This window comes from Canis aureus, chromosome 6, assembly GCF_053574225.1.
Source record: "Canis aureus isolate CA01 chromosome 6, VMU_Caureus_v.1.0, whole genome shotgun sequence".
NCBI classification, from domain to species: Eukaryota; Metazoa; Chordata; class Mammalia; order Carnivora; family Canidae; genus Canis; species Canis aureus.
The window spans coordinates 43,573,531-43,600,136 of NC_135616.1; the positions used below are offsets into that span (position 1 = coordinate 43,573,531).

At 41.1% G+C, this 26,606-nt stretch overlaps 1 protein-coding gene across 1 annotated transcript in view; it reads left to right on the forward strand.

Annotated features, from left to right (window-relative positions):
• LOC144316550 (kinesin-like protein KIF28) overlaps positions 1-26,606 on the forward strand; it is a 59,044-nt gene that overhangs the window by 14,268 nt on the left and 18,170 nt on the right. The window contains exons 3-9 of the mRNA XM_077902566.1: positions 1,924-2,127; positions 3,766-3,801; positions 10,146-10,370; positions 18,014-18,168; positions 21,874-21,985; positions 23,499-23,566; positions 25,424-25,533. Coding sequence (XP_077758692.1) covers positions 1,924-2,127; positions 3,766-3,801; positions 10,146-10,370; positions 18,014-18,168; positions 21,874-21,985; positions 23,499-23,566; positions 25,424-25,533 — 910 coding nt within the window. The remainder of the gene's footprint in view (positions 1-1,923; positions 2,128-3,765; positions 3,802-10,145; positions 10,371-18,013; positions 18,169-21,873; positions 21,986-23,498; positions 23,567-25,423; positions 25,534-26,606) is intronic.

Consider the following 26,606-nt stretch of genomic DNA (forward strand, 5'->3'; position numbering starts at 1 on the left):
TATGAAATAGAGAATGTTTGCACATCATGTATCTCGTAAGGGGTTAATATCTAAAATAGATGAAGAACTCATACAAGTCAATAGCAAACAAACAAACAAAAGCAAAAAATCAAAAACCAAACCCAAGTGCAGCCTGGGTGGCTCAGCGGTTTAGCCCCACCTTCAGCCCAAGGCGTGATCCTGGGGTCCTGGGATTGAGTCCCACATCAGACTCCCTGCTTGGAGCCTACTTCTCCCTCTGCCTTTGTCTCTGCCTCTCTCTCTCTCTCTCATGAATAAATAAATAAAATCTTAAAAAAAAAAAAACCCAAAGCAAACACACACACAAAAATCCAATGAGCCAATGGGCAGAGGAACTGAATAGGCAGTTTTTCCAAAGATATGCAAATAGCCAACAGGTATATGTAAAGGCACTCAACATCAGTCATCACCAGTGAAATGCAAACCAAAACCACAATGAGACATCCCCTCACACAAGTTAGAATGACTTTTATCAAAAAGACTAATTCTGGTGATCATTTCACAATATACAAATATCAAATCATTGTTTTTCACCTGAACCTAATATAATATTGTATGCCAATTACATTTCAATTTTTAAAAAAGATTTATCTATTTTAGAGAGACAGCTTGAGCATGCATGCATGAGTGGGGGGAGGGGCAGAGGGAGAGAATCTCAAGCAGACTCCCCACTGAGCATGGAGGTCCATGACCCGTGAGCTCATGACCTGAGCTGAAACCAAGAGCCAAAACTTTAACCAACTGAGCCACCCAGATGCCCCACATCCCAATTATTTAAAAGATAGTTTTAACACACAGCAAGAGGGAATTTTTCTGATTAGTATGGTCCCAATGTTTTCAGAAACTACTGGTCAAACTACATTTTTGGCCTAAAGCTCCCCTAACCCTTGTAAGTGTAATAATTTTTATTCCTTTCTTATGAGAAATGAACTGTATGAGAATATTGTTTACTGTCTGAAATCATACTATGTTAGTATGTGCATCTTTCCCAGGAGTAAAAATTATATAAATTATACAAATGTATCTATTACCAGGGCCGCTGGGTGACTTGATCAGTTAAGTGTCTGCCTTCAGCTCAGGTCATGATCTGAGGGTCCTGAGATTGAGCCCCATGACCCTGCTTCTCATTCTCCCTCTGCTGCTCCTCCTGCTTGTGCTCTCTCTCTCTTTCAAATAAATAAGTAAATAAAATCTTTTTTAAAATGTTCACATTGCAATGGAGGGATCGTGTAAAGCTTACTTACTATTTTACTGGTATTAGAGATCAGAGAAGAATGTACTCAGATAAGAGAATATTGCTGGCTGTGGCCATGGCCCAGATTCTAAAACAGCCAGACCACATCCCTTCTTTCAAGCAGTTGTGGGCACAGGCATCTGTGTCTCCTACTTAAAAAGGCAGAGGTGGAGGTGAACATGTATGTGTGCCTGTTGTAGAAATGCTCCAGAACCACTGGGTCTTGTGGCTGGAAAAAAAAAAAACAAAACAGTTTACCAGCAGAGGACTACAACTACTGTGGGCATTTTGTGATGTTATTGCTTGGAGTCAAGAACAGTGAGAAAGTAGAAGACACTTTGACTGGTCTCTATCCCCTGGCACCTTGGAATTTTTGTCTAATTGCTGAATTTTAAGACCTAGCCAGGCTAGGTTTGAGCAAGGCTGCAAGATATCCAGATTTGCTATTGGATACCAGCTACTTAAAGATCCATGCTGATCGTGGTGATTTGGTTTTCCAAATTGCCAAATCCCTTTTTGGTCTCCAACTTTATTCCATTGGTTTTAAGACAGCATCAGAGTTTTATATCAAATAGGTTGTATTGTATTAATTAAGCAATTCATCAAAACCAGAATATTTATTTGTGAAAACCCTGTGCTGAAGGCGGTGCCTGTGATCTTCTTTCCAGAAAGATATTTTCCACGATCTCGGTAGGGGAATTCTGGACAGCGCTTGGCAAGGTTATAATGCCACCCTCTTAGCCTATGGCCAGACTGGCTCTGGAAAAAGCTATTCCATGGTTGGGTTTGGTGCAAACAAGGGTATCATTCCAAATGTGTGTGAAGAGCTCTTTCAAGCAATTGAGAAGCGGGAGGGAAATCAAGAATACCAGGTATGTGATATCCTAAAATCCCTTCTTTAAGGAATTTCTTGTTTGGAAATTTCCAGCTCCAAATTATCAGCATCTCTTTTTCAGGATAATGTTAATTTTCCACACCAAAATCTCGGGATTGCAAAATCAAGTTGTAGCTAACTGGAATGTGAATATTTTTGTTCTATGGAGGCAAACCCAAGGAAATATTTTTAAAAGGTACTCTGAGTACCCTAGAAGCAGATGACTTAAAAGTTAATACAAGGGATTGTTGTTGAGGCTGATCCAACAAGACCCTCATTGATCCCCCCTCTTCTACCAAGGCTAAGGATGTGTCCTCATTTTTCTTTCTTTCTTTCTTCTTTCTTTCTTTTTCTTTCTTTCTTTCTTTCTTTCTTTCTTTCTTTCTTTCTTTCTTTCTTTCTTCTTTCCTTTTCTTTCTTTAAAAATTTTTTTAATAATAAATTTATTTTTTATTGGTGTTCAATTTGCCAACATACAGAATAACACCCAGTGCTCATCCTGTCAAGTGCCCCCCTCAGTGCTCATCACCCATTCACCCTCACCCCCCCTCCTCCCCTTCCACCACCCCTAGTTCGTTTCCCAGAGTTAGGAGTCTCTCATCTTTCTTTCTTTCTTTCTTTCTTTCTTTCTTTCTTTCTTTCTTTCTTTCTTTCTTTCTTTCTTTCTTTTTCTTTCTTTCTTTCTTCTTTTCTTTCTTTCTTTCTTTCTTTCTTTCTTCTTTCTTTCTTTCTTTCTTTCTTTCTTTCTTTCTTTCTTTCTCTTTCTTTTCTTTCTTTCTCTCTCTCTCTCTTTTTCTTTCTTCTCTCTCTCTCTTTCATAGGCTCCATGCCCATGGAGCCCAGTGCAGGGCTCAAATCTGAGATCGAGACCTGAGCTGAGATCAAGAGTTGGATGCTTAACCTACTGAGTCACCCAGGTGCCCCATGACATCCTGTTTTTTCATGAATAGCATTCTATCTCTCTCTGAAGCTATGAACAAAAGACTTAAAAGAACATTTTCTTCTACCCCATACATTGTCTGCTTTCTTGGAGTTCCTTTTTTCTACTGTTTGTTTAATTTCTCATATCGGTGGCTTTCTTGTCTGCTAATCCTAGGCCATTTGTTTAAAACATGTAACACTCAAGCTTATTGGAAGCTCTTGGGACATGAGATGTGACTGGCAAAACCCACCACAGGGCGATGAATTGCATAAGCCCACCTTCTCTTGGGTGGGGGTGGCAAATATCAGTATCTTAGGACCTTTCTCTATGCTACATCCATTCAGATTCCTCCAGTCTATGCTTATGGGATATCAGCTTGTCCAGAAATATTCCAAAAACACAGTAGGGTAAAGACCAGTCTTTTTTTTTTCTACATATGTTCATATTAGGGGTGAGCGATAAAGACTAATCTTTTTCTGTTGCCAGTTGAGACCAAAATACACACACAGAGTTGCGTATGTTTTTAATTTACTTTAGGAACTTCCATCATATCATTAAAATTATGTGAGAATCACTTATTGCATGTGAAATAGAGCATCACCATATTTAACATTAACTTCTCCCTCTGTTGGAAATTTATGTTGCTCCTATATTACTTTTCTCCCCAGAGATGAGGTTCCAGAGAATATTTACTTTATGTTCTTTTCTACACAGGTTACATTCAGTATGCTGGAAATTTACAATGAACAGGTAACCGATTCTTTTTTTTTTTTAATTTTATGTATTTATTCATGAGAGACACAGAGAGAGTAGAGACACAGGCAGAGGGAGAAGCAGGCAGGCTCCCTATGGGGAGCCTGATGTGGAACTCGTTCCCAGTACCCCTGGGATTATGACCTGAGCCGAAGGCAGATGCTCAACCGCTGAGCCACCCAGGTGCCCCCCTGTAACAGTGATTCTAACCCTCTGACAAATACATCTAAGGGACTCTGCAGCTTATTAACCACCAGGGCTACCCCCGACCCACCTATAGATAGAGTCAAAACTCTGTAGCCTGGCATTAACTACAGCCCTAATCTGTCTCTCCGGCTCCCTTCCTTGTTCCTTTATTTTTATTTATTTTATTTTATTTTATTTATTTTATTTGTTTATTTATTTATTTTCCTTGTCCCTTTATCTCTGTACTATCCTTCAGCCCCAGAAACTCCTTCCTTTCCAGAACATGTCATTCTTTCCCACATCTACCCTTCTCTGCCCTTGCAAGGGCCGCTCCAGGGTCAGCTACCCTATCCATCTTGAGGCAGTTGACCTTGGTCTGCCAGTAGAGTAGAGGAGGTGGCCAACTTTATTTTTTATTTTTTTTTAAAGATTTTATTTATTTATTCATGATAGTCACACAGAGAGAGACAGAGAGGCAGAGACACAGGCAGAGGGAGAAGCAGGCTCCATGCACTGGAAGCCCGACGTGGGATTCGATCCCGGGTCTCCAGGATCGCGCCCAGGGCCAAAGGCAGGCGCCAAACCGCTGCGCCACCCAGGGATCCCCCAACTTTATTTTTAAAGGGCCAGATGGTTTCTTTCTTTTTTTAAGATTTTATTTTATTTATTCATTCATGAGAGATACAGAGAGAGAGGCAGAGACATAGGCAGAGAGAGAAGCAGGCTCCCCGTGGGGAGCCTGATGTGGGACTTGATCCTACAACCCCGGGATCACACCCTGAGCAGAAGACAGATGCTTAACCACTGAGCCACCCAGGCATCCCATGGCCAGACGGTTTCTGCTGCAACTATTCACTTCTGTCCTCATGGCACAAATGATGCATGAGTGATGGATGTGGTGGTGCACCAGTGAAACTCTTCTAGGACACTGAAACTTCAATTTCACATCATTTTTGACGTGGGACCAGGGGGTTAGGGACAGTGTAGGTATCCAAGGAATTGGTGCCTGTTAGAAATAAGGCCTTCAGGACCTTGGAGGGCTGGCTGGCTATTGTCAAGGTTGTTTTTGGTCTCTAATGAAACATCACCAGTAAGGTGGCCATGGTTCCCTGGGGATTGCCACACTCTGCATGCCTCAGGGTTTATCAGTGGGTTGCAAGTTGTCAGGAAATTTAATTTCAGCTGCATTTCTCTTCCCTTATTCTTCTTATCCATTTTCCCATGTCACAAAATATTCTTTTTGATTTTTTGCAGTCATTTAAAAATGTGGAGAATGTTCTTATGTCAAGGATCATACAAAAACAGGGGGCTGGCTGAACTGAGCACTCATGCCACAATTTGCCTGTCCTTGTGAACACATTTCTATAGGAAATACCCTCTCAATACTCAACACACTTGTAGGTTTAGAATAGGTGCTCCCGAATATTCACTGAGTGTATGAATTAACAAAGGTATCTAAAACCGTGAATTTCTTATAAGAGACATATCCTAAAAGTTTTTGTGTAAACCCAAACACTATCCAAAGCCTTGCACTTAATCATTCCTCTTTTTTAAAAAAGATTTTATTTATTTATTCATGAGAGACACACAGAGAGAGGCAGAGATATAGGCAGAGGGAGAAGCAGGCTCCCTACAGGGAGCCCGATGCAGGACTGGATCCCAGGACCCAAGGATCACAACCTGAGCCAAAGGCAGATGCTCAACCAGTGAGCCACCCAGGCATTCCGCGCTTAATCATTCTTAAATAAATATCACTAAAGGAATAAATCTGTCAGTGTTTTTCTCTTTATATCAAGGAAATAAAATATCCATTTTGAAAAAAAATATCCATTTTGTTTCTTACGTTCTTTCATGTGTCATTTATTACCATTGTAGGTTGATAGTAAATTCAAATTTTTTTAGTTTTTATTTAAATTCCAATTAGTTACCATATAGTGTTATATTAGCTTCAGGTGTATAATATAGTGATTTAACCCTTCCCTACATCACCCAGTGCTCATTACAACAGGTGCACTCCTTAATCCCTCTTTCCTCCATCCCCCCACCCACCTCCCCTCTGGTGACCAGCAGAGTGTTCCTAGAGTTAAGAGTCTGTTTTCTTGATTTCTCTCTTTATTTTTGCTTTGCTCTTTTGTTTGTTTCTTAAGTTCAACATATGAGTGAAATCGTATGGTATTTGTCTTTCTCTGAATGGCTTATTTCGCTTGGCATAATACTTTCTAGCTCTATCCACACCATTGCAAATGGCAAGTAAATGCCATTTTATGACTGAGTAATATTCCATTGTGTATACATACTACATCCTCTTTACCCATTCATCAGTTGATGGAAACTTGCACTGCTTCCCTAATTTGGCTGTTGCAGATAATACTGCAATAAACATCAGGGTGCATGTATCCCTTTGAATTAGTGTTGTCATATTCTTTGGGTGAATATCCCATAGTGTGATTGCTGGATCATAGGGTAGCTCTATTTTTAACTTTTGAGGAACCTCCCTACTGTTCTCCAGAGTGGCTGCACCAGTTTGCCTTCCCACCAACAGGTTCAGAGGGCTCCCCTTCCTCCACATCCTCATCAACACTTGTTATTTTTTGTGTTTTGGATGTTAGCCATTCTGACAGGTGTGAGGCAGTATCTCATTGTGGTTTTGATTTGCATTTCTCTGATGATGAGTGAAGTTGAGCATCTTTCCATGTGTCTGTTGGCTATTTGCATGTCTTCTTTGGAGAAATGTCTTTTCATGTCTTCTGTCCCCTTAAAAATTGGATTATTTGTTTTTGAGTTGTTGAGTTTTATAAGTTCTTTATATATTTTGGATACTAACCCTCCGATATGTCATTTGTAAATATCTTCTCCCATTCTGTAGGTTGCTTTTTAATTTTGTTTCCTTTGACATACAGAAGCTTTTTATTTTGATGAAGTCCCAGTCATTTATTTTTGCTTTTGTTTCCCTTGCCTCGGGAGACATATCTAGAAAGAAGTTGCTATGGCCTGTGTCAAAGAGGTTATTGCCTGTGTTCTCCTCTAGGATTTTGATGGCTTCCTTTATCACACTTATTTCTTTAATCCATCTTGAATTTATTTTTGAGTATCATGTAAGAAAGTGGTCCAGTTTCATTCTTCTGCATGCTGCTGTCCAATTTTCCCAACACTAATTGTTGAAGAGACTGTCTTTTTCCGACTGGATATTCTTTCCTGCTTTGTTGAAGATTAATTGACCATATAGTTGTGAGTTCCAAATGAGTTCTTATGCTAAGGTCACTGATTAAGTTTCTATTTCTTTCAAGTTGCTAAAGGTCAGAAGACAATATGGCTCCTTTATCTCATACCAATAACTTTACAAGGACAATTTAATTTCCTTTGTTACCAAGTTCTGGTGGACATCTCAGTGTGGTCCTCCTACTCATATCTGTTTATGATGATACTCTGTCTGAACTCTGTTTCTTCATCTCTAAAATAAGAACATCTGACATTCTAAGAAACTTTCCATTTCTCATATTCCTTGAGTCTCTGGTATTTTCTCAGTAAGTATTTCAACAGTCAACTGAAGTGTAGTTTATCAGGTATTTATAATGTTTTAGACATCATACCAGACTCTGAGAATGGGTTAATCCCAAGACTTAATTCCTACCATGGAGGAGTCTTGTGGGCACTACAACACCCTCTCCAGACAGTGATGTATTACATGTGTGGCATGAATGGTGAAGAGCAAGGGAGAGAAGGGAATCCATGACTACCTGGAATGTTGGGCCACATTGGTCAATGCTGGACTTAGACTGGACCTCAAGAAATATATATGAGTTTGGTGAGGCAGCAAGAGGGCTGGAGGCACACCTAGGGGCACTTTGGGCAGGATTCATTTTGACCAGTCCAAAAGTACAGGAAAGTGCATGGCATTTAAAGCAATAGTCAGTATGCTGTGTAGCCAGAGTCGTATACATGGCAGGGATGTCAGGAGATGAAGCTCAAGATAAGTTCTACCAAAAAGTAACAGACCTTTGTCCTGGAGGCAGTGGAGAATCAGTGGAGGGTTTTACAGGGAAATCAGATAATCAGATTGGGATTCTAGAAGAGTTCTCTAGCAGCAGAGTGAAGTTGGATTTGAAGGTGTACCAAATAGAGGCAGAGTTAGGGGATTCTCAGCAAAGCCCTAGTGAGTGAAGAAAGTCTTGTGACAGTCACAAATTTTGATCTCCAGGCACAACCTGGAGGGTCCTGGCACCAGGATCCAACCTTGTCTCTGGGCCCCCACACTTCTACTCTATCCCAATAAATCTACTTAGCTTTTTTCTGATAAGCCATATCCAGTCCCATCTTCAGCCTTAGGTGCCCCCTCCCACACTCTCTACATTAGAGGAAAGGCTTCCTATTTATGTCAAAAGTTGTCTCTGTTTTGATGTCTCCTTATCTCTGGCACCGTCTGTCCACTGTCTTAGTTTGGCTTGACCGAGTTTCAATCTGTGATCTTGCCTTGGCTCTAGGATGTAAGGCCATAGAATACCAGAGCTGGGGGAAGTCTCAGAGATAATTGAATCCATCCCCTCCTATTATGAGCACTGGAAAAGTAAGAGATTTTCCAAAGCACTCCCAGGTTAGAGGCAGAACCAGGACTAAGAATCCAGGTTTTCAGGTTCCCAGTCTAGATATCTCTGCACCATATAACACCAACCGCCCCTCTGGGGTCTATGACTCTACAGAATCCCACAGTAGGATCTACTTGGCCTTATCAGAAGTAGCTTTTCTTGGGTGAGAGGCAACATGGGCTTTCACCCAAAGCCAAGGTCTAGGTGGGACATCTCACAAATCTCTGATGATGAGATCCAAAGAATCACCCATATTCTCTTGTTAGGTTTGACTATAGCAAATACTGTTTGGATTGAATCAGTTTCCCTTGGAAGTAGAGTTCAAAATGGTGGCATTTATGGGAGCATGATCTCATCTAGGCAGATCATGCCTTCTGCTTATATTAGGTACTTAGAATGTTACTATCTAATATTTATTTTTATTTTCATTTATCACTGTTTTCAGTAAAATAAGACTTCATTTATAATGAAGTTATAATTTGTTATAACTTGTTGAATTTGTTATAATTTGTTGAATTTGTTATAATTCAGAGAGGGGCTAGGATAATGTATTTTTATAATATCCACAAAGGAATTGGTAATCAAATAAAACGGTTAGCAAGATTCCTAGGCAAATGTTTATGTCAAGAAGAGAATAAGGGGGCAGCCCGGGTGGCTCGGCGGTTTAGTGCTGCCTTTGGCCTGGGGCGTGATCCTGGAGACCCGGGATCGAGTCCCATGTTGGGCTCCCTGCATGGAGCCTGCTTCTCCCTCTGCCTGTGTCTCTGTCTCTCTCTCTCTCCTCTCTGTGTATTCTCATGAATGAATAAATAAAGTATTTTTTTAAAAAAGAAGAGAATAAGGGTTTCAAGCACAAATGTTTTAGAAGCACCTTTTGAAAGCCAGACACCTATACATACCTATTCCAATATTTTATCATGCTGCAGAAGCAGCTCTGCAGCATCCTACATGCAACATACTAAACATTATTTGTTAGCCTAGCTCTGGTTACACTGTCCTGTCAAAAATCATTCACTGAGTGCCTCTTCTATGTCAGGAACTATGTCAGGATTCACTAGTAAAAAGCCCTGGTCCCACCCAAAGGGAGTTCACAGGCTGATTAGAGTGCTCCAGATACTAGAAAATACTAGAACTGAATTTTTTAAAATTATGCTTACATCACTAATTACAACAGGTTTCCCTCTTGTCATTCCCCTATTTCTTTTTTTAAAGATTTTATTTATTTATTTATTTATTTATTTATTTATTTATTTATTTGAGAAAAACAGAGAGAGCATGAGCAGGGAGAGGGGCAGAGGGAGAGGAAGAGGCAGACTTCCCGCTGAGCAGGGAACCCATCGTGGGGCTCCATCCCAGGACCCTGGGATCATGACCTGAGCCACCCAAGTGCCCTTCCCTCATTTATTACCTAAATTATGGGCTTGTCTAATACCTACAGATAATTAACATTTATTCATTCATCTAATAAGTTTTTATTGAGCATTTAACATATTCTAGGTAGAGATCTAACAGTGAAATAAAAAGAAATCCCTGCCTTTCTGAAGTTTACATTATTTATTCTTTTTTCCATAGATAAGAGACTTGCTATCTAGAACCAAGAAACCTGAGAGACTAAAAGTGAGAGAAGATCAACAGCTGGGCTTTTATGTGGACGGCCTGAAGTCAGTGCCCTGTGAGAACTATGCACAGATTGAAAGGCTGATGGAACAAGGGACAAAGATAAGGACTACAGCATCGACCAACATGAATGCCAGCAGCAGTCGGTCTCATATGGTCATTACCATTCAGTTCAAGCAGGTGAGACTCAAGGGAAGGCCACTGTCTCAGTTTCCCACCAAGCGTGGTCCATGGGAAGGGTTCCCAGTGGCATGATGAGTTGGTGAATACTATGGAATCCTTTCAGATTTGACCTACAGGTTAAGGTGGCTACTTCCAACCATGGGCTATGGAGTCAGAAACAGGAGAAAGTGAGGTACTTGCTCTTTTCCTACCTCCCCACATCCCTGCTCCACCCAGGCTCCCCAGGATGATGATGATCAGCTTTCAGATCCACGAGCCTAGAGAACCACCAGATACTGAACTACCTTTCTGATACTTGGAAGTAGCAAGATAAAGTCTTTGAAACTAGCTAATCCATATAACTCTCCATTAACTAGATTTTTTCACAAAACTGAGCACATTTTTCTCCTCCATACTTCTTGGTAGATATCAGTAAACTAGTAAACTATAGATCATCACCAGTTTGATTCAGAAAAAGGTATTTACAAAGCCTGAGTAAATAGTACAGTTAACTATGATTTCACCATCGGGCAGCCCTGGTGGTGCAGCGATTTTGCGCCACCTGCAGCCGAGGGCGTGATCTGGAGACCCTGGATGGAGTCCCATGTTGAGCTCTCTGCATGGAGCCTGCTTGTGTCTCTGCCTCTCTTTCTCCCTGCATCTCTATGAATAAATAAATAAAATCTTAAAAAAAACTATGATTTCACCATCTCTGTTCCCAAAGCCACAGCCCTAGTAATAGGTAAAATGGTAATAAATGAAGATTACCCTGCTCTAACCAGGAATAATGGGAAAACACTGAACTCTACCTGACTCTTTGTTTACCAGCTTTGGAACTTTGGGAAATAACTTATTCATCCTTAGTCTCAGCATCCTAGTCTGTAAAATAAGACAAATGGCAATCCTGCAAGAATGCCAGGAAGCTTAGAGAAGAACCTACATTTTAAAGAACTTTGGAGGATGACTGAGAAGATGGCAGAGAGGGCTCTGAGCTCACCTCCTTCCACCGACACACAGAGGCAACAATTACACATGATCCAACTCATTCTGGAGACTGAAAGAACAGCTCTTCCACAACTAAAGACAGAAAAGAGTAGGAGGGGCAGAGAGCTAGCTGGAAATCAAACCACAGGCACAGTGACCCTCAAAGCCTGAAGGATATCACAGGTACCAAGGTATTTCTTGAGTAAGGATATCAAGCTTTACATCAGGCACCCCCTGCCCTGGAGACTGTGCACCAGGAAGACAAGCCCTACCACGTCGGGCTTTGAAAATTAGTCGACTCAACTCTGGGAGAGATGAAGAGCTATAAGAAACTGAGAGTCCCTCAAAGGGTCAACATACTACATGCTCCTACATACACTATGAGACCCAGGAGAAAAGCAGTAGTTTAAAAAGTGCCTAGGTTATACATGAAGAAGATTTATTGACTAATTTTAGGGCATGTGCCAGAGGATCAGAGATCTATAGGAACTTTCTCAAGGAATAAGAGTGCTGGCAGGTGCTATTTTTCTTGATCTCCTTCAGCCTTACCAGTCAGTCCTTGCAGGAGCCAGTTCTGACACTTTACATCCATCTTTTTAACACTGTTTGCCCTGCCTTAGTGTTTCTCTGTGGATAAACCCACCCATCCCTAGAAGCCCCCCTCCAAAGAGACTCCTGTCCCAAGGAGGAGAGGAGCCAGTCTTGACCACCAGCACACCTGTAGCAGCTACAGTCAGGTCTCTCAGCAAGCTGTTCTGGGAGCCAGCTCTACCCACCACTATACCTGCAATGGTCATAGCAGTTACACAGGAGGTGCACACAGCTCACACAACAGACATCCCTGAAGTGCCTGGTTGTGCTGACTGGGTGGGGGGGTTGTGTTGCTGGACCCACATAATGCCTTCTACACAAGGCCACTACTGTCAGGACCAGGAGACATAGTTAACCTACTTAGTACATAGAAACAAAGAGTCAGACAAAATGAGGAGACAAAAAAATACATTCCAAACAAAAAAATGAGACAAAACATCAGGAAAAGAACTAAATAAAATGGAGATTAGTAATCTGCTTGATAAAGAGTTCAAATGATAGGGTGCTCTGCAGACTAGAGAGAAGAGTGGATGAGCTCAGTGAGAATTCCAACAAAGAGAAATATAAAAAGAACCAATCATAGCTGAGTAGTTCAATAACTGAAATGAAAAATCAGACACTAGGAGGAATCAACAGCAGATTGGAGGACACAGAACAACAGATCAGCAATCTGGAAAACAGGGTGGTGGAAAGTACCCAGCTGAAGAGCAATTTAAAAAAACAAGAATTTTAAAATGAGCATAGGTTGTGAGACTTTTGGGTCAACATCCAACATAATAACATTTGCATTCTTTGGGTCCCAGAAAGAGAAGAGAGAGAGAAAGGCGTAAAAAACTTTTTTTGAAGAAATAATAGCTAAAAACTTCCCTAACCCTTGGGAAGAAAACAGACATCCAGGTCCAGGAATCACAGAGAGCCCCAAACAAAAAGAACTCAAGGAGGTCTACACCAAGACACTTAATAATTAAAATGTCAAAAATTAATAATAAGGGATCCCTGGGTGGCACAGTGGTTTGGCGCCTGCCTTTGGCCCAGGGCGCGATCCTGGAGACCCGGGATCGAATCCCACGTCGGGCTCCCTGCATGGAGCCTGCTTCTCCCTCTGCCTGTGTCTCTGCCTCTCTCTCTCTCTCTCTGTGTGACTATCATAAATAAATAAATAAAAATTAAAAAAAATTAATAATAAAAGGAACATCTAAAGGGCAGCGAAAGAAAAGCAAATAGGATTAGAAGAGACTACCAGAAAAGATTATACACCAACAAATTGGACAATCTAGAAGAAATAGATAAACTCCTAGAAACAATCTTCCAAGTCTGAATCAGGAAGAAATAGAAAATCTGATCAGAATAATTACTAGTAACAAAAGTGAATTCATAATCAAAGAACTCCCAACAAACAAAAGTACAGGACCAGATAGCTTCACAGATGAATTGTACCAAACATTTATTTTATTTATTTTTTTAAAAGATTTATTTATTTATTTTAGAGAGAGAGAGATTGAGATTGAGAGAGAGAGAGAGAGAGAGAGCTCATGTGTGAGAATGAACATGATTGGGAAGGGGGGAGAGGGAGAGAATCTCAAGCATACTGTCTACTGAGCATGGAGCCTGATATGGGGCTTCAACTCACAACTGTGAGATCATGACCTGAATGGAAATGGAGAATCAAACACTCAACCAACTGAGCCACGCAGGTGTCCCTCTACCAAACATTTAAAGAAGTGTTAATATCCTTTCAAACTATTCCAAAATATGGGAGAGGAAAGAAAACTTCCAAATTCACATTATGAGACTAGAAATATGCTGATGAAAAAAGAAAATTACAGATCAATATCCCTGATGAATATAGATGCAAAAATCTTCAAGAAACCAAATTCAGCAATACATTAAAAGTATCCTCCCCCATATATCAATTGGGATTTATTGCAGGGATGTAAAGAGGGGTCAATATTTGCAAATCAATCAAATGTGATGCACCACATTAACAAAATGAAGGATAAAAAGTCATATCATTATCCTAACAGATGCAGATAAAAGCATTTGACAAAACATGTGTTCACGGTGAAAACTCTCAACAAAGTAGATTTAAGGGGAACATCTCAATGTGTCTAAAAAAATCCACATGTGCCAAACTCACAGCCAGCATCATACTCGATAGTGAAAAACTAACAGCTTTTCCTCCAAGATGAGGAAAAAGGCAAGGATGTGCATTCTTGCCACTTTTATCCAACACAATACTGGAAGTCCTAACCAAAGCAATGAGGTGATCAGACATGGAAAAGGCATCCAAATAAGTGAAGAAGAAGTAAAAATTTCATTATTTGCAGTAAAATGATACTATACACAGAATACTCTAAAGACTACCAAAAAAAAAAAAAAACTATTAGAACTAATAAATGAAATCAGTAAAGTTTCAGGATATAAAATTAATACACAATAATCTGTATATTTCTATTTCTATGCATTAATAATGAACTAGCAGAAAGAGAAATTAAGAAAATAATTCCATTTACAATTCTTTTAGAAAAAATAAAATACACAGGAATAAATTTAACCAAGGTAGTAAAAGAAATATCCTCTGAAAACCATGACATTGATAAAAGAAACTGAAGAAGAAACAAATAAATGGAGAGACATTCCATGCTCATAGGTTGGAAGAACAAATATTGTTAAAATGTCTATAGTACCCAAGGTGAGCCACAGATTCAATGCAACCCCCATCAAAATATCAATAGTACTTTTTTTTGTAAAACAAATAATCCTAGAATTTGTATGGAACCACAAAAGACTCCAAATAGCCAAGGCAACCTTGAGAAAGAGGAATAAAACTGGAGGAATTGTAATCCCAGATTTCAAACTATACTACAAAGCTATAGTAAACAAGTATGGTACTGGCACAGAAACAGACATGTAGATGAATGGAACAGAATAGAGAGCCCAGAAGTAAACCCATGCTTTTATGGTCAATTAATCTACAACAAAGGAAATAATATACAATGGGAGAAAAGACAGTCTCTTCAATAAATGGTGTTGGGAAAGCTGGCCAGCTATGTGCAAAATAATGAAACTAGAACACTTTTTAACACCATACACAACAATAAATGCAAAATTGATTAAAGATCTAAAAGTGATAACCGAATCTATGTTTTAAAAAAAAGAAAACATAGGCAGTAAATACTCAGATAACAGTCTTAGCAATATTTTTCTGTATCTATCTCCTCAGACAAGGGAAGCAAAACCAAAAATAAATAGTTGGGACTACATCAAAATAAAAAGCTTTTGCACAGCAAAGGACCCCATCCACATAATGGAAAGGCAGCCTACAGAATGGGAGAAGATATTTGCAAATGACATATCCAGTAAGGGGTTAGTATCCAAGATACATAAAGAATTTATGAACATCAAAAAAAAAAAAGAAAAGGAAAAAGAATTTATGAACATCAAAAAAACAAAATAAAAAACAATTTGACTTAAAAATTGGACAAAGAATCTGAATGGACATTGTCCCAAAGAAGACATACAGACACATGAAAAGATGCCCAACATCACTCATCATCAGGGAAATGCAAATCAAAATCATAAGATACCACCTCCCACCTGTCAGAGTGGCTAAAATCCAAACACAAGAAATAACGAGTGTTGGCTAGGATGTAGAGAAAGGGAAATCCTTGTGCACTGTTGATGGGAATGAAAATTGGTGCAGCCACCATGGAAAACAGTGTGGAGGCTCTTCAAAAAATTAAAAATAGAAATACCATGATGATCCAGTAATTCCACTGCTGAATTACTTACTCAAATGATAGATAGAAAATGATAACACTAAATCAAAAAGATATATGCACCTCTATTTATTTACCATAGCCAAGATATAGAAACAACCTAAGTGGGGCACCTGAGTAGCTCAGTCCATTTAACATCTGCCTTTGGCTCAAGCTGTGATCCCAGGGTCCTGGGATCAAGTCCCACATCAGGCTCCCTGCTCTGTGGGGAGCCAGCTTCTCTTTCTGTCTCAGCCACCCCACCTCTCTCTCTCTCTCATAAATAAATAAAATCTAAAAAAGAAAGAAAGAAGAAAAAAGAAACAATCTAAGTGTCCAATAATACCATATGGTATATATACCCAATGAAATATTACTTAGCTTTTAAAAAGAATGAAATATTGCCTTTCAGTACAATATGGAAGGGCCTATAGGGTATTATGCTAAGTGAAATAAATCAGAGAAAGAAAAATACCACATTACTTCACTTGTATGTGGAATCTTAAAACATAAGACAAAGAACAAACTCACACAAATAGAAACAGACTCATAGATACAGAGAACTGGTGGTTGCCAGTAGGGAGAGTTTGGAAAGATGGGTGAAACAGGTGAAGGCAAGTAAGATGTACAAACCTTTAGTTAACAAAATAAGTCACAGGGATGAAAAGTACAGCATAGGGAATACAGTCAGTAATATTGTAATGACATTGTATGGTGACAGATGATAACTCCACTCATCATGGTGAGCATTTTGTAAATTATATAATTGCCAAATCACTATGTTGCACACCTGAAACTAATGTAATGTTTTATGTAAACTGCCCTTTGATTAAAAGTAAAAATATAAGGGCACCCAGGTGGCCCAGTTAGTTAAGCACCTGATTGTTGGTTTCAGCTCAGGACATGATTTCAGGGTCATGAGATTGAGCCCCATGTGCAGCTCCACACTCGTGGATAGTCTGCTTAAGATTCTCTCTCTCTCTCTCTCTCTCTCTCTCTCTCCCTCTTACCCTCCCTTTGTTTGTTCACTCTCTCTGCCCCCTCAACCCTGCTTGTATATGCACGTGTGCTCTCCCATAAATAAATAAATAAATAAATAAATAAATAAATAAATAAATAAATAAATAAATGATTTAAGTAAAAAAATAAAGAATTTATTAACTTTAAGTACTACTCAGATGATTTTACAATGTTAGTAACACTCATAAAACTTGTATATGGTTTGCCTTGCTATTTTTATAACTTAATGTTTTAGAGGCAAGGGAAGAAATCCACTGGAAAAATGTGTGTAGAGATCTAGTGTCACACTCTGCTTCCTGCTATCAGTAATAATATTAATACCTGTTACTGTATGCCAACCATGGTTGGAACCATGACTTCTCTTATCTGTTACCCTCCTAACACTCCAATAATATGCTATGATCCCTGTTTTCCAACCGAAATAGTTGAAATTCTACAAAGAATTATGGTTATGTAACCAGTGAGGGGGTCTGTCACATTCTAAAATCCACATTCTTTTCCCTTCCCTGCATGACCACACTGTCCTGAACAGTTACTTATTTTGCAGATTTCCCAGTATTTTCTATTAAAATGTTTGATCACAGAAATACTAGAGAATTAATTGGTATCTAATATACCACTGGAAATAGCTTTGCAAAATTGAGAAGGAGCAACTAAGACATTTGGGCCTGGCGATGTATTATTGTGAAATGTCATTGTAAAGAAGATGGCCTTTTTTTATGTATATATAGAGAGAGGGAGAGAGAGAGAGAGAGAGAGAGAAAAGAGAGTGAGCAGGGGGAGGGAGGCAGTACAGAAGTAGAGAGAGAGAATCTTAAGCTGGCTCCATGCCCAGCACATAGTCTGACAAGGGACTTGATCTCACGATCCTGAGATCATGACCTGAACCAAAATCAAGAGTTGGACACTTGGGGCATCTGGGTGGTTCAGTCAGTTAAGTGCCTGCCTTTAGCTCAGGTTGTGATCCCAGGGTCCTGGTCCTAGGGTCCTGGGATTGAGCCCCACATCCGGCTCTGTGCTCAGCAGGGAGCCTGCTTCTCCCTCTCCCTCTGCCTGCCACTCTGCCTACTTGTGCTCTCTCTCTGTCAAATAAATAAATACTATCTTTTAAAAAAAGAAGAAGAGTCAGATACCTAACTGACTGAGCCACCTAGGCACCCCCAAGGTAGCCTTTTAATTTGTAAGTTTTATTATATATTTTTGAATGTAAAGTACAATTAGAAAAAATATTTTAAAGTGTGAACTGGATTAACTTTATAGGTAGCCTACTACCACTCTAATAACATGATTTATGGCACTTTTCTACAGGTTTTCCTAGACAGAGACCTCACCAAGCAATCCAGTATTAATTTAGTGGATTTAGCAGGAAGTGAAAGACAAAAATCTTCAGGATCTGAAGGAGATAGACTGAGGGAAGGATCACGAGTTAACTTAAGTTTAACCAATTTAGGAATTGTTATCAGGTAAATAATTGGTGCATGGGTATTTATTTCCACCATAAAAATAATTTCAGAAATACAAAATCAGATTGATCATAAACCCTTGGTTCAAGACCCACTGTCATCATTGGTTCATGCCTGGTCCTCCTATATGTTTTAAACTTACTAGTTTTTAATAAAACTAAAAACACTAGTAAAGTCACCACCCAACCCAAGAAACAGTTGGTATTTCTCTGCTATGCTTCCCTTGGAGGCAACCACCATCTTGAATTTTGCTTATCGTCCCTCTGTCCCTCACTTCCTTTCTTCTCTTACCCTTGCTTTATCACTTGTGAATATTATTAGTTAGTGGCATTCATTTTTGAAAATGTACAAAAAGGGTAAATATTATACTGTCTTTTGGATCTTGTTCTTTTTTAAGTGATCAAAGTATAAATTACGTGAAGTACACAAATCTTAAATGTTCAGCTCAGTGAATTTTTATATGCATATATCTATGTAATTACTACCCAGTTCAAGATAACAAAACATTTCCAAAATCCAGAAAGCTCCCTCGTACCCTCCTCCTAGCTTTTATTCCCACCAAAAGAAATTGATCTTTGCCACTAATAATTGATTTTGCCTAACTATATTGATTTTCATCTAAATGTGACCATTTATAAAGAGGTCACTATCTTTTGCATTTGGCTTCATTCACTAAGGACTGTGTCTGTGAGACTAAACCGTGTTTCTTATGTAGTGTATTAGTTCTTTCTCATTGCTGTATAAGATTCCATTGTAGGAATTTACCACAATTCATTTATCCATTTATTTATTTATTTATTTATTTATTTATTTATTTATTTATTTATGGGAGACACAGAGAGAGAGGCAGAGACACAGGCAGAGGGAGAAGCAGGCCCCATGCACAGACCCCGACGTGGGACTTGATCCCGAGTCCCCAGGATCACACCCTGGCGGGAAGGTGGTGCTAAACCGCTGAGCCACCCAGGCTGCCCCTCCATTCTCTTATTGATGGACTTTTCATTTGTATCCAGGTTTTGACTATTATGAATAGTGTTACTATGAACACTCTTGTATATATTGATTTTTAGGTGTCCTTTACATATTTTTTATTAGTCTTTCTCAGGTATGTAGTAATATCTTCTCCCAAAAGGTAGCTTGTTTTTTCACTTTAAGGTGTTTACTGATGAGCAGAAATCATGATAATGATTTTTGTTTTGCATTTTTTATGGCTTGTTTAAGAAAAGTAGAATCCAAAAGCTGTCTCCTCACTGAGGGGGGCACTTGACAGGATGAGCACTGGGTGTTACGCTATATGTTGGCATACAGAACTCCAATTAAAAAATATATACAAAAAAAAAAAAAAGCTGTCTCCCTACATTTTGCTTAATTTCTTATCCATCCGGAGTTGACTTCGGTGTGTAGTGTAAGGTAGGCATCATTTTCCTTATTTTTTTTCCTTACAGATTACCACTTTTTCCAGTTAGACTTGTTGAATAGTGCCTCCGTTCCCCAGCGGATTTTCTATGCTACCTCTGTCATAGACCAAAATCCAATATATTTTATTATTTAGCTTTTTAATCTGTTCAACTGGTCAAAGTCTAGTTAGTAATAAAGGCTTTATCCTCTTCCTGAATAATACAAGGATTTCCATCCTATATTTGTGATTGTTGATGTGTATGTTAATTCTATTCTTCTCTAATCCTAAAAGACATTATTATTTCTATTTTACACAATTTTCATTTTTTAATTTATTTGCTCCTTCTTAAACCTCAGAGTTGCTAAAATCGGTCTCCTCTTGGTGGAAGTAGATTCTGTAGAATTTCCTTCAGTGATCACCTGCTGATGGCAATTTCTGTTTTTTGGTTGAAATTTTTTTATTTCACCTCATTCTCAGAAGGCAGTTTGGCTGGGTTTAAAGTTATAGATGTGCAGTATTTTCTTCAGCTCATTAAGGTTACAGTCTCCTGCTTTCTCCTGGTGGTTTAATTGCTATTTTCTTGAAGATAGTTTATCTTGCCCTCCTCCAGCTGCTTTTAAGCTCTTTTGTTTTTAAACTTTATTTATTCATGAGAGACACAGAGAGGCAGAGACATAGGTAGAGGGAGAAGCAGGCTCCCTGTAGGGAGCCTGATGTGGAACTCAATCCCAGAACTCTGGGATCACTCCCTGAGCTGAAGGTAGGCACTCAACTCCTGAGCCACCCAGGCATCCCCTAAGCTCTTTTGTTTTGATGTTCTCCAGTTTCATTATGTTGCATTTGAGTGTGAATTTATTAATTCTGCTTGGAATTCCCTGTCCTCCATAGTTCTATATATATAGATTAAAGATTTTTATCAGTATTGGGAAATTCTCACCCATTACATCTCATATACTGTCTGTGCCCATTTTCCCTCTTCTTTTCTGGAATTTCAACTAGACCATTTAAATCTTCTCACACTATCCTCCGTGACTCAACCTTCCTTGCTTGCTTCCCATCTCCGTGTCTCCAGGCTGCAATCTTGTTGATCTCTTTTGAACCATCTAGTTCACTAATTCCAGGGTTGGGTTTTTTCTTTTTTTTTTAAGATTTTATTTATTTATTCGAGAGAGAGGCAGAGACAACAGAGGGAGAAGCAGGCTCCGTGCAGGGAGCCTGACGCGGGACTCGATCCCAGGACTCCAGGATCATGCCATGAGCCAAAGGCAGGCACCAAACTGCTGAGCCACCCAGGGATCACTCACTAATTCCAATTATAAGTGTCTAACTTGCTGTTAAACCTGTCCATTGTGGGGATCCCTGGGTGTCGCAGTGGTTTGGCGCCTGCCTTTGGCCCAGGGGGCGATCCTGGAGTCCCCAGATCGAGTCCCACGTCGGGCTCCCGGCAAGGAGCCTGCTTCTCCCTCCTCCTGTGTCTCTGCCTCTCTCTCTCTCTCTCTCTCTCTCTCTCTATGTGTCTATCATAAATAAATAAATAAATAAATAAATAAATAAATAAATAAATAAAATAAATCTTAAAAATAAAAACCTGTCCATTGTATTTTTCATTTCAATTACTGTATTTCTTTCTAGAAGATCATTTTGTTTCTTTTACAAATCTGCTAAAATAACTTTATAGATTTCTTGTCACTGTTGGTAATTATAATTTCCCACAGATGGGATTGCTTCCCTCTTCCTTCCCACTTTCATCAGTCTCTCATCAATGACAACACCACTGTCTTTGCAGTGGCTGGAGTGGGGTGGGGACTGACACAGTTATTCATGCTTTCTCTGGTGTGTTGTCATACAGGGTCCTAAGTTTATGTGCTCTCCTGAAGGCAGTGTGAGAGAAAAGCAAGAAGAGGACTTCAACCCAGTCTCCATTCTGGCCTTTATGCTGCTAGCTGGCCACCCTCTTCTTTCCAGAAACTCCTCTAATACACAGATTTACAGTAGCCTGCAGGCTCTTTGGGTCTCCTCACAAAGTTTAGTGTGTTCCTTCTTCAGATCAGCTTCCCACTATCTGTCATGGTCTCTTTCCAGGGCTGAGTTCAGAGACTGAGCCAGTGGCTCATGTGGTTAGCTGTCTTGCTTTGGCATCTTTGTACAGAAGGTGTCTCAATTGGTTAATATTCTTTAGAGCCATGTCTTAGGTTTATGGGGCCAAAGAGGGGATGGGGGTGTTTCTGGCTTATTCCCAGGGAGGCAAATTTCTTCTCAACATATATTTTTTTAATCTCTTGTTTTGTATTTTCTTTTTCATTCAGTGCTCTAGCTGATGCAGCCATGGGGAAGAAAGTCTTGCACATTCCCTACAGAGATTCTGTTCTGACCAAACTGCTGCAGCCAGCTCTGGGCGGCAACAGCAGAACTACTTTGGTAAAGTGACTTTCTTACAACATGTGAGACTGATTCCGCTGTTGCTGCTGTTGTCATTGTTATTATTGTTATGCTTGGTGTACTACAGTGCCGCATTTTACATTTAGCAGCACATTCCTACATGTCTCGTGACTCCTGGAACTCTTTCTCCTACGATGTTCAAATATTGCTCATTTTAATAATTTAATTATTCTTTTCTGCAGTTTTTAGGTTCTCAACAAGGAACATATGTTACTATTATTATCAGAAAAAAACATACAGCTTTTCAAATAACACTGATAATGTTGTACTATTCTAAATCAGTGGTCATTTCACGGCAAGACTAGAAATCAGTTTGACTATGTGTGAGTCATGAGGCAGGTGTTTAATTACAGAGGAGATGAACTGTGTCATCTTAGCAAAGACTTGAGACTTACTATTGAATGTTTGCCAAGTGGGTCCAATGTAGAATGTGTTAAAATTCTCGGCTCTTCAGCTGCAGGTGTGAGAAGGAACAAAACCAGGTAAACTCGTCCTGCCTCCAATCTGCTGTCCCCATTGGGAGAGAAATGCTCACTTCAGGGCTTGTTCTATGCACTGTCTCCCAAATTCACAGCATAAGATGTCCTTACTTTCTATCACTGAATCTTGCCTAAGCCTTTACAAATATTTTCAATTTTTTCTGGTTGTCTGTCAGGGCCTGTGGGTCTCAGTGGGACATCCCCCAAGAACCTGGAAAAAAAGTGCCCATAAGATGCTCAGAATGTTAGACTACAAAGTCAAGTAACGGGTCTGAGCAGGTCTGTGCAAATGCCTGAAGAGGGCCGGACTTCCAGGTCTGCAGGATAAGGTCCCAACTTGGGCACTACAACACTTTGACAGAAAAAGATGTAGTTGAGAAGAGGTTGGGGGTGACTCAAAAGAGAATCTGAAAAGCCAACATCCAAGCACTAGATCCTCTGTGGCTCCAATCCCATTTCCAGTACAATTATCCTAACACCTCCTGTGCTTTATTTCTAAAGACAAGATGCTAACAGTATTCCCTTGAAAATGTTGCTGTTCAAAGGACAAAAACGAATGAGCCTTAAAAGCCACAGGGCTAAACCAAGGGGAAGGGTTATTCCCCGGGCCCTCGTGCTCTGGATTGTGATCTCCAGTTCCATAGATTACGCACTGCCACTAGGGCAGCTGTGTTCCCTCTAGTGCACCTCAGCTTGCTTTCTCATTTGAATTCTGGAACAATTAACCCTGTCAGGGTTGGTTCCAGGCTCAGGTCTTCCCATGGTCCTGTGGGTGACCTCAAGCATGTGACTTTTCTTTGAGCCTCAGGGTGTGTGTGTGTGTATGTGTGTGTGTGTATGGGGAGGAGGGGAGGAGTATAGGCTGTAAAGGTGTGTTGTATGTGTTTTCAGAGTTGAAAATCTTGAACGATACTGTAAATCACAAGATACTCTATGAACGTCAGCTGTATAATATCTACAACAATAAACCCCTATAAAATCACACAACCCAGAAGGAATGTTTTTCTTTACAGATAGCAGCCATAAGTCCTGCTGACATCTGCTATGAAGAAACGTTGTCCACGTTAAGATATGCTGAAAGGTACGGTTATGAATATTTACTATCCCTAGTGGCTCTCAGTTGTAAACATGTCAGCTTCTTCCAGGACTCTTGTACCCAATGGGTTGGTGGTTGGGGAAGAGGTCCAGGAGAAGGCTGAACAGAATGATTTCTGGGGACGTGGTGCCCTCCTGGCCTATCACTCAGTCATTCCAGCTCTGCATGGGAGAGGCACCATGGACTCAGATCATCAATGAAGGAGAATTGATCCCAATCCTGATGTGATTGGCATCAGTCTCCCTGTGTTTCCAAATAGCATGGCCTTTCACATATCTCTCCCTTTGTTACACGGCCCACGGGTATTGTGTAGTAGCAGGCAAGGGACTTTTATGCTAATGATAGGAGAAGGTGAGTATGTGCGAGGCGACTCCCGGGCTGGCACCCACCCTCCAGCTCTGCAGGTGCGGCTTTCCCTGAGCTCATTCTCACTTCTCCAGGCCTCCACACAGACAGATTATACTCTTCAGAGTAGGCTTGACAGTCACGGTATCTCTCTTCCCAGGGAGGGTCCACCCTCACCAGGTTCCTTCTATCCAATGGGGCCAGGGAAGCAAGTCCACACACTTAGTCCTGGCAGGAGGCAGGCATCTGGATCCTGCTTCTCCTGACCCTTTTGAAAAAGATGAGGGTCCAAGGCAAGGGAACTTCTAAGCAGGGCAGAAGCCACACGCCACCACCACTCCTCCCTCCCTTTCACACAGCAGACACTGAGAATCCACCACAGAGACTCATCTGTCAGGTTCAGATGGGAGCTTGGAATTCTCAGGCCCGCGTTCCAGGAAGCTGGAGCTGCAAGTGAAATGAAACTCCTTCGCCTGCTGTAATGTGTCACTCATCAGCCTATGGGCTTGCATGTCAGTCAGGATCTGGCCCTACCAGCCATGTAAACTCAGGCAAGACACTCTCCCTCCCCAACCCTTGGCCACGTCCCATATCGAGAGAGGCGACTTCTCATCAGAGTTAAGGTGAAGAACACAGGAGATCAGCACAAACTGCCTGACACATGGTGGATGCTCAAAACCACAGCTGTTTCTGTGCTACTAAGTAGTGACTACTTCCCTCTGGCCCCGTCTCAGGGAGGGAGCTCTTGCATTTCAGGGACACATACTAGTGTCTTCCTACACTGTACAGCCTCAAGATGTGTTACACCAGCAGATGTCTGGCAGCATCTGGACCACAAGATCAGATCTTTAGGTCAATTTTATCTCTCTGCTTATCAGATACAAATCTGTGGCCAGGAGATTTCATGTGAGAGACTACGTGATGCACATGAAGGAGCACACAGAGTCCTGGGCTCTGATCCCAAATCTGCCACAGGCTGTATGACGTGGGAGCAAGGCTTGGAAACCCTCTCTTCCTCAGGGAAAGGAGGAAGGTGGTCAGAGATAGTAAACAACAACACAGGGTTCCCTGTTAAATTCTGATTTCAGAGGCAGAGCAAGTCAGTAATGTGTGTGAACGTGAGTTCGTCCCATGCAATATTTGGGGGTGTCCCACATCTCCTGCGGGGTACTAGAGGCAGTGTAAGAGTTAACCATCAAGACCCTGCTCACTTGAGGCACATGCAGAGCAGCAAGGGGCACCTCCAGGGCTGGGTTAGAACCATGCGTTCAGGGCCCAGGACACATCAGTGTGGGGCTGTGGGTCCAGAGGAGCTGCTCATGTTTATCTGAGCCATGGATGCCCCTTAAGTCCCTTTTGGCCTTAATGGTTCACTGGAACCCGACATAGTGGAGCCTGAAATCACCCCAGCTGAAAGGCTCCCACTCTGCGGGTTTCTGGCCAGTGCTCTGCAAGGGGTCCAGGGCCTGATCATGTGTTCCTCTTTGAACATGGAAGGGCTAAAAAGATCCAGAACAAAGCTGTGGTCAACACCTCAATGCTGATGAGAGAGGCAGAGGCAGAGAACAACAAAGTTCTGCTTGCACGCGGAAATTCCAGAATGGCAGGTAAACTGAGTCTGGAGTCAGTGCCTGGACCAGGCCAGCAGTGGGATGGAGGGAAGGATCAACTGCAGGCTCAGCCTGGGGCTTGAGGGGAAAACACCTGCTTAAAGTCACTGGAGCCTTAGTCCAGCCCAGGGCAGCCTCTGGGAACATTTGGGCCCTGGCCTTGGGGAAAAACACTTTATTTTGGAGGCAAATGCAGATTCACGTGCTGTTGTAATAATGGCCCTGCTCTTTCTAGAAGGTCACTTTAGTCTCATTTTTATTGCCATTTTTATCCCGAAGCCATTGTTTCTGCCAAGACTACTCTTGAGGATCTTCCCGGAATTGCACGGTGGCTGTCTGACATTTGTTCTACTGATGGCCTCATGCAGTTCAATGATGTTTGCATCTCCAGAAGCCTTAGTGGCCCACCCCTACCTGCATGGTAGCGTCACCTGGTGAGCATCACCAGGCCCATTAACCCACAGGGCCAGTAGTAGAGCTCAAGGTGTCCCACTGTGCTTTGAATTAAGGCCTCAGATTTCCGGGGGCAGCACGGAGGCATATATAACTATGCTTATTAATCACTTAAAATGGGATGGACCCCCCCCCAAAAAAAAAGGCAAATTATAAAACTGGGGAAATAAAATTGGTGAAAGTGTTTAGCATGAAAGCAGCAATGTCAGATGGTCCAAACCCTTGGTGTTTAATGCTTGTTAAGGTAGTATGAGCTCCAGCCACCATGCACCCTGGCACCCAGCCCTGCCAGCAGGGCTCCCTTGCTCCAGAGCAGCTCGAAGGTAGCGGCAGCCGTTTCTGACCCCAGCACTTCTGTGCACATGCATGCACGCGCACACCGGGCTGCCTGGGGGCAGGGCGGGTGGTGCTCCACCTGGCATATGTCCAGACTCCCACGTCCTGACACACAGAGACTTCCCAGCAAAGCGCTTCCTACATTAGAGGCAGTGCCTACGGCTGCTACACGCCTGATTCTGCTTAGTCCCAAATCTTTGCGTCATCATGAACTGGACGTGCCAGACAATGACCTGAACATAGCATCAAATGCCCACTGTTCATAAGCACAGACACAAAAT